At 32.9% G+C, this 9,195-nt stretch overlaps 1 protein-coding gene across 1 annotated transcript; it reads right to left on the bottom strand.

The window, feature by feature from the left end:
* Positions 1 to 642: 642 nt before the first annotated feature.
* Positions 643 to 8,496, bottom strand: LOC120356016 (poly(A) polymerase type 3-like). Its single transcript, XM_039444795.1, is given in 8 exon segments — positions 643 to 1,079; positions 2,516 to 2,530; positions 2,533 to 2,665; positions 3,133 to 3,237; positions 4,976 to 5,234; positions 5,698 to 5,925; positions 7,017 to 7,109; positions 8,311 to 8,496. Coding segments are annotated over 6 exon segments (1,161 nt in total). The 5' UTR covers position 5,925; positions 7,017 to 7,109; positions 8,311 to 8,496; the 3' UTR covers positions 643 to 657.
* Positions 8,497 to 9,195: the final 699 nt, after the last annotated feature.

The following is a 9,195-nucleotide window of genomic DNA, read 5'->3' as shown; positions in this document are numbered from 1 at the left end:
AAATTTAACAGACGAACAGTTTAAGCTTACTCCTATGCGCTCTCTCATCATTATAATTATTATACGATTGTGATTGTATTATTAAAATAGATTAAATAAAATTACGAATACTGAGTTGCTCCAACGTGGACAAACTTTCTTAAATAATTGTTCATAAACAATCTTGAATCATACTTTTCACGAATTTGCTGAGAATAGTAATTTTTAGATAGTAAGAAGGTGGAGGAAAAAACAATTCGCTGAATGGTGTGGTGTGCTGGAAAGAAAAGGATGAAAAAAATCTTGCCAACAATGGTTTTCCTTATAATAGCTGATTTAGTGACGTCAGTGCAATTTATTTTGTGAAGTAAATTAGAATTTATTGTCAATTTGTGAAAATAGACTTGAATTTGATTGTTAATGTAAAGTTCTTTGTCAATTTGTGGAATTAAACTAGAATTTTATTTGTACTTTATGAGATAAATTAGAATTTCATACTAAAATTGTGAAAATAGATTTGAATTTGAATTTATTTGTCAATTTGTGTAAAGAAAGTAGAGTTTCGTTCTCAACTTGTGGAAATAAATTCGAGTCTAAATTCCCTCGCTAATTTGTGAAAATAAATTAGAATTCTATCGTAAATTTATGGAAATAAATTAGAATTCGCTGACAGTTCTCTCACCTGTACTTGATGAAGAAATTGGGCGCCTCAAACAGTTTGGCCCAGGGACACCGTCCGGTGACTATGTCATCGGTGACACTGAGGCCCTGCTTGAACGCCTCCACCATAATGGTGCGGGTCGACACCGACACATTGAAGGTGCTGTTCTGCTGCGGATAGGCGGGCGTGATGATCGGCATCAGATGGAAGCGGTCCGAAATGGTGACGCGCGGGTCCCACACGGCGAAACCAAGGTTGACGTTCTCGGGCTGCTTGAGGAGCACGGGCTGCGGCCACTTCCACTGGTAGAACACCAGGAAGAACTTGTGCACCAGGGTGGCAGCCACTGCGTTTGGGTACAGCTGGCAGGTGCGCGCCACCAGCATCGCCCACGATACGCCACCCAGGTAGCCCAGCACGTTGCTGTAGATACCGTGCTCTAAACAACAAATTCACACAGTTAAGCATTGCAATCAATACGGTTCCATAAATATTTACATTTCTATAAATATTTTTATCGGTATGAATAACTATATCTAAAAATCACAAAAATGTTCCTGATTTGTCAATAATTATAATCTAATAAAGGAAAGAATTGGCTTATAAATAAAAATATAAATCTGAGTACCCTTTTTAAATTATTTCGTCAAGAAATGTTTCGGGTACTAATGCTATTTTCAAGTCATTTTCGGCATTAGTAGCCGAAACATGTTGTGACGAAATAATTTAAAAAGGGTACTCAGATTTATATTCAAAAGTAGCCCTAAATAAAAAAGTCAAGAATTGGCTTATACACGTACGGGATAGGAGATTCATGAATGACGCATCATCTGAACTACTGGATAATTAACTTGACATTTTGCATACACATTCTTAATTTACCGAGGATGGTTATAGGTTTTTTTCAATTCTTCAAGATTTCAGCAGGCCAAGTTTTCAGTTTTTAACCAGACTCTTGCGGAGCACAGTTTACCTACTAGTTCTTAATAATGTAAGCCCTCCCAGAAAAACAAGCTTGAGCTCTAGGAGGGAGTTCAATTTTTATCTACATTTGATCGCATATTCAACTATCCAAGAAGCTTAATTTCAATTCCTAATGCAATAAGGTGGGGGTTGATTGTTCATTCATTTAAAATTGAAGGTGTGTACAGATATGAATGGGAACCATCATATTACTGTTAATTTGTTATAAACATTGATTCACGTTATAAGCTTACTTTAAATCAAAATTTTTGCAATTTCTTCACTCAAAATAACTCATTTTCACATGTTTATTATGAGTGTGATTAGTAGAAGTTACTAAGTCATATTTGCAATACTGTGAAGAAAATGGGTTCCACTATACCGGTAACAAGGAATAACAGGTTATAAGAAGTAAACTATAACCAAGTTAAATATAGCACAAATATGCCTTATTAACAGAGCTAAACGCTTTTTGGGTGCAAATTTCAAACAGAAATCCTAAACTTTCCCTTTTTACAATCTAAAGTACTTTTAGACGTTTGTAATGGTAAATATTATTTTGAAATTTTCTGTGAAAATTGAAAGTTTAAATTTCAACTCAAAATTGTTTTGCAAATCAGTTTTTATAATGCAAATATGTGTAACGCTGGTTCACCTCCAAATGGTGTACATTGGTCAACGCTAAATGGACTAGCAAATAATGGCGGAGACAAACTTGTTCTCCTGACCAAACACTACACATCGCAGAGAAATTGGAAATAATTTTATACAGTGTAGATAGATGAGAGCATTTGAGACTTATGAGCTTTATATGTGTTGTGTATCTCAGTATCTGTCATAAGCTGAATAATAATACAAATTTCCATCGCTTTCCTCGTAAGCAGTAAGGAGTAATAAAATGATTCAACTTACTTTTCGCCCACAGTTGATGGTTCTTAATGCCAAACGAAAGTTTTCAATATTAGGAACTAATCGGAGAATCTCATCAGTCACTCGGCAACCGTTCAAACTTCGCACACATTTCGGATCCAAGTTCTTCAACAACATATCATCTTTCAAATCCTGAAATAACATTCCAACAATATTTATTGAGTACAATCATTTCATCACGTACTAAAAACTGCAATTTCTAAAGCACAGTTTTAGTTAGATTCAGATGAAGTAGAATACATAATGAAATAGAAAACAAACAGATAAGAAAAACAAATTTTCAAACTTCTTAGAAAACGCACACTGTACGAATAAATGTGTTCATACAGATAATGTGAACAGATTGAATAAAAGACAAATAATAATTTAGTTCATGTAAATGAGCACTTCATCAAATTGAACAAAGAGTTTTTTTAAACTAATATCATGTAACATTGAACAATGAATTGCTTATCAATCCTATTCAAACATGACTTGTTTTACAGTTGAATATCAGAGTTATGAAAAAATAGAATTTCAGAAAATAGAATGTCTGCATAATTTGGTATAAAACTAGTAGTATATCTGAACTCAAGTCGAATGTTGAATCAATAACTTACCATAGAGTCTGGTATTTCTTTTAGAGCTAATCTCGCAAACAACATATCAATTTCAATTCCATCGAAGTTCATTTTGATAACAGGTACAAAAGCTTCTTCCACCGCCTGAAAATGTCAACAAAATCGTTTTTTAGAATATGATTAGTCAATTGAATCAAAATAAAGTTAACACATTCTAATAAATTAAGGAATGCCAAGTGAAAGACGATGAAAAACGTTAAATCGTTCATGGAAAAAAGTTGAAATAATTAAGTTGACTATTACCATAGAATAATAAAAACATGTATAAATCAATTTTTAATCAGGCTTTTTCAAGGTTTCACTTCATAATGATTTCTCTGACTCATCTCTCAGAGTCTATTAGCCTATACGAATACTGTAAATAGGACATGAAATCAAATCAAATCAACAAGAAGTGTTTGAAATTAGAGATAGCTCAATAATACTTATCATAAATCTGAAACGTATCGGAATCAATATTATGCAACAATCAGTCATACACTAACATCAATATAACGAGGCATTTGTGAGACTGAAATAGCACGTGCTTAGAAGAGCCTTCTAATCAACTATTCTTCAAATAATAATCATAAAATAAGAAAACGCACAGCTTTATTAATGAGTAGTATTTCTCATGGCTATCAACTGATAATTCAATCGAATTTCAAGCAATACGAGACATGTTTCAAACAAATGGAGCACTGGAGCATTATAATTTTGAATCAGAGTATTCTTCTATGCACTTGATTTTCTAATATTCAATAAGCCTACTGCATTATTTTTACTCTATTAAAAAATTAGAGCTAAAGCACTATCATACCTTATCATTCTTTATTCTACTTCTTTGTCCCTTCGTGGTCAAGTGGTGAAGTGGACATGACTGTCCAAATTTCACAACGTCATCACAATGAAAAATCATTATATTCTATTCCATCCCTTTCTCCTCCACCTATATTTTTTTTCTAGCCTCCTCTTTGAATTGTTTGTATACTATCTACTCAATTTTAGTTGTTGATTATTGTATGTTATGTTATGTTGTTATAGTATGTTATCCGTTATTTACTTGATTTTAGTCAGTTGATTGTTGTAGCCTAGTTTATTTTGTTTGGCAGTTTAAACCTGCGTACCTTTTTCCTTGCAACTATGTTGTTCTTTCATATACTAATGTTTGAGTTTATTAATTTGATTTATTTGATATGATAATTGTTTCTAGACAATTGAAACAAGTTGAATAATAAGCTGTTATCAGTTTTTTTCTTTTAAATAACGACTCTAACGGTACTAAGGTCACTAACGGCATGAAAACATGAGCGTACATGCTCATGTTATGTCATCAGCGAGAGGTTTCTAACATAAAGAAACAATAAATAAACCACTGGAAAATTACAAATTATAACCATAGAAGAATAATTTAACCTCAAATAGAGCAGCGAAGAAAAAATGAACAACAGCCTTTCGCTGTGATGCCGCAAAAATGTATGACGTCATGTGTATCATGCATGTTCTTCAAGTGGCCAGCCTTAGAGGGTGATTTATTTTTGTAACATTATTATTTTTAATTTTCCAGTGGTTTATTTATTGTTATTGGTTGTTAATTTCATGTTCGAAGCTACTGTCAAAAACCTGTTTTCTGTTCGAAGCCTCTCGCTGATGGCACAACATGCAGAATGAACATGTGTGTAGACACACATGTTCATCACACTTGTCGTTAGTGCCCAGCCTCACGTTGGTCAAGGCCAGACCATATTCATTCATTCACTAAACTGTCAAATTGAATAATAAATGTTGTATCTGATCATTCTACTGATGTGGTAATAAAATTAGATTGAGTTTGCAAACTGACCCTGAGATCGGTGACCTCCGGATGTTGTTTGAGTTTGTCGAAGAATGTGGTGAAGTAGTCGGCGCGGTTGATGTGGCGGGGGGCGACGCAGAGGGCGTCAATGTCGGCGCCCTTGTGGTGGACGCCCAGCCGGTAGGAGCCGAACGTGTAGATCTTGCCTCCCACCTGCTCGGCCACGTTCTCCGGCATGTTGCGCGAGATGCTCACCTCCTTGATCCACTCCTTCACCAGGCAGTTCAGCTTGCTCAGGATCTCCATTCTGGAAACACAGCACAAAATTATAACTCACACTAGACACAGAAAAATATAATCAACGTACTCATGAATACTATAAAATAGCACTGTCCTTGGGATTGGCCTGGTCCATGACTGTCGCTCTCGCCCAGTCATATCTCTCTCATATACCATGAGAGGCTATCTCATGGTATACGGCGTTTATGTTGCAAATTTCACTATTAACTCAACCCGATAGTCCAAGTAGTTATTTTTCCTGGAGCTATGTGAGTGAGGCTGTCAGCCTCTCATACTGTGCCTTTTTCTTACCCTCTCACCCGGCAGTAATAGTAACAGTAATAGTCGACAGTAGTCGGCTTGAGTTAACAAAAAAATCGGCTTGAAATTTAGAACATGAACGACCATGGGACATCTTCTCATAACTATATGCTATGTTTCCTCTATGATTATGATTTGTAGTATTGCATTGATGAATGAATGAAACGTACCTATGATTGAGCTCCTCCTCAGACTCGGAGACATTGTAAGGCTTGAGTGCCTCCTGCAGTTCGGTGGTGCGCTGGATGTCAATCGGTTTCGGCCCGGCCGTACTAATCGCTGACGTCATGCCCAGGGTGGTTCGCCCTCCATCCCCCACCGCTACACCCCCCTTCAGCCCAATGCTCGCCGACTGCACGGTGCTCTGCGTCTGCGTGTGGTGTGTAGTGTTCCACATCCTAACACACAACATTCTTCTATTAACCTTATTATTAACCTCAACAGCCATTTATTAACCATCTATTACCGTTAACATCACAATAAGAGTGAGTGCATACAAAGGGCGGTCTTAGAAGGATATACATATACATTTATATCTGGTTTATTTGTTTCTAACATACAAAAACCCAATAATAACAGTTTTACCAAAATATTAACCTCAAGAATTCAATTTAATTAACAATTAGTTTCAAATTTCAACAATGCAATGAAATATTATGAATCAGCATACATTATAAACCAGAGTTTGTACGATGTACGATACCGGTGCTTCGGCACGATCCACGAAAGACGATATGAAGAAACATATGTTTCTCAATTCATGTTATTCTTGATAATAAAAGTGATTTATAGTGAGGTCCACGTTATAATGGCATTAGGTCTAGATAAAGATAGGATAAAAGCATTACCGATTCTCTGCCTTGTCAACGCCTTCTATAGAGAATAGCTGATAGCTGATATCTGATGTTAAATCAACTGTTCATTCTTGTTTAAAATAATCAACTTATATTATTGTATTCGCCAAAAAAAATATTTTTTCAAAAATCGAATAATAAATTTTCATAATTGAAATTTTTAAAAATAATTTATTATATTTCTACATTGGAAACATTGCGGATCTAGAAAAGGATAACACAATATGCTTTCTCGAATGATAGAAAGACAAGAATAGCAACACCAATGTTAATAAATTACTCCCATTATAACGTGGACCTCACTATAGGGCCGCTGGAACGCCTGACCGCTCTTTGTGTACACACAAACACAAAATATGTCAGATTTAGGAAATAAGGATTCTAACTAAAACCAAAATGAGAAACAGTTGATAAGGCATAATAAGATAAGCTGACTTGAAAAAGACTTGGCCCCATTTTTCGTACGTCTATTAAATTTAACCGCAATTGAGTGTTGTTGCGGTTCCCTCAAAATCATGAGAACGTGCCTTTTGGATCGTTAATAAACATTATAATTAACAAGAATTTAGTTTCAATAAGTAATTTAGTAGGTTAACAGAGAAAGGTTTAAAATAATACAAAAGACGAAAAAATACCTTGCTTGATTCTTCGTGTTTGTTCCTCAACTGCATGACAAGTAAAACCTCAATTTTGAAACTCCTCGATCATTAATTTAACAAAAGACATTTCTGAAAAAAATTATGTGAATTAGTGAATTTCAACTAATATGATCAATAACTAACTTAAAATGTAAGAAACAATATGAATAAAAACCGGCTTGTTACAAAAAAGTCATAGGCCTATTTGACTTGAAACTCACATAATAATCATGAATCATCAATGATGACTCATGTTGTAAATATCTTTCAAATATCACAATATTTTGTTGGTTTCTAATGGAATCTTTATAGTTAGGGCTCAATATACATTACTTCTTATATCCAATAAATTGAATTCATTTAACACTATTTGTCATTAGACTGTCACACTATTTTTAATTATAGACAACCAATAACTAATACTTCAAATTAGAGGCATATATAGTTTTTTAGTATTAGCCGATATATTAACTATAATATATCTTGACAAAGAGGGTAAAAACACGTTTAAATATATTATAGGTACTAATTTTAGTAATATTATGAATTTGGTTGCATGTATAAAATATGATTCACATTGTAGCATAAAAGTAGTCCTATATAAATATATTCTTTAATTCAGTAATTAAATAAATCAGTCTTCAATTAAAAATAGGTTAATAATCTTCAATTCTTTTACAGTTTTACTCAACTCAAACAGGAAGTTACTGAATAGGTAAGTAGGCATAATTATATTAAACAAAGGAAATGGTAGGCCTTTAAACAAATGCTCACGTTCATGAATAAGCATTACTATTTTAAGAAACCAATATTGAATTTAATAATCAAAAATAGATTATAGTACATTAACTAGTAGATTAAGCTAAATTGAAAAATATTGCCAATATTCTAACCTCAATACTTTCCAAACAAGCTCATAGACAATGACCACACTGTCAAGACAAACTTTCCACGTTTAATTCTTTAAAACTCCAAACATGAGATTCAAGTCTAAATAGATAATGTTTACAATGAATAAAAATGAAAACTGTACATCAATTTTAAATAGCATAAGAGAGAACCACTTCCACATCAGATGAATGGCACAAAAGGAAAGTTACATAGCGGTACACAATAGAAACCTCGTGTTTCAATAAACCCGTGCAAAATAAGATTAAAACAATTATAAAGTTGCTTTTTCTAATGTTATTAGCACACACAATTTAAATAATAAAGCAATATTCTTTTTATGAATCTGATACGAAATGGTGTTACATACAAACAAACTTGTGAAAAGTTGCTATCATCTTACCTGCGTTTCAAATGATTTAATATTGTTATAATTTGTCTGTTACACTTAATGAATAGATAAATAATTTAGAATAATTTGTAATTTAATTTTAAGTGCAAATGAACAAAATTTTATACAAAACGCCTATACTATGTACTTGCACTGAACTGTGGTGTGATGTAAATGTATATGACAACAATATGGCGTTACTTGATTCTATTAAACAGTGCTGCCAACATACTTGATTTCACTCATAATGACGACAAATTCCTGAATAGAATTTCAATCTTTTTACGATTTATTGTTCATTTTGCCAAAATACATATTTGAATGTATTATTTTGTATTTTTTTACAATGAGAAAATTAAATATCAATAATTATTATTCATTAGTTTCTTAGATTTTTTTGGCAAAACTGCCTTGTTCTTGAGGTACCAAAATTCAAATACATCAGTAACATTTGAATGAAAAATTATATATTTTTTTAATTTAGTATATTATACAAATAAACTGATCATATCTGAAATTTTTCAATGCATTGAATACAAAATAAATTTTGAAATGAATACAAAAATAAAGTGTAGCTAAGAGTAGTAATGTTTGGTTTTTAATATTAAATTTAACCGTACCTGTAATTAAAGACGTTTTCCGCTTCTTTAATTAATTAAATTTATAGAAGATATCACCATCCCAATCAACTGTTAAATTTAGTACCTACTGTACCTTCCTCAAGTATTTTCCTTTACCAAAAACTCATGGAAGATCTAAATTAAATGTTTATGCAGCAATGCTACAGTAATCTTTTTTTCAATATAGTGAGAAGGGTAATGAATTTTGAAATATGGCTAATTTTAAAAACAATTAATTTATGTATTTCAAATTATATTGGAAATATTTATAAATGCA

The sequence above is a fragment of the Nilaparvata lugens genome, unplaced genomic scaffold, assembly GCF_014356525.2.
Source record: "Nilaparvata lugens isolate BPH unplaced genomic scaffold, ASM1435652v1 scaffold5537, whole genome shotgun sequence".
Lineage (NCBI taxonomy): Eukaryota > Metazoa > Arthropoda > Insecta > Hemiptera > Delphacidae > Nilaparvata > Nilaparvata lugens.
Note: the sequence above shows the minus strand (reverse complement) of the source record. Positions and strands in the feature narration are given on the sequence as shown.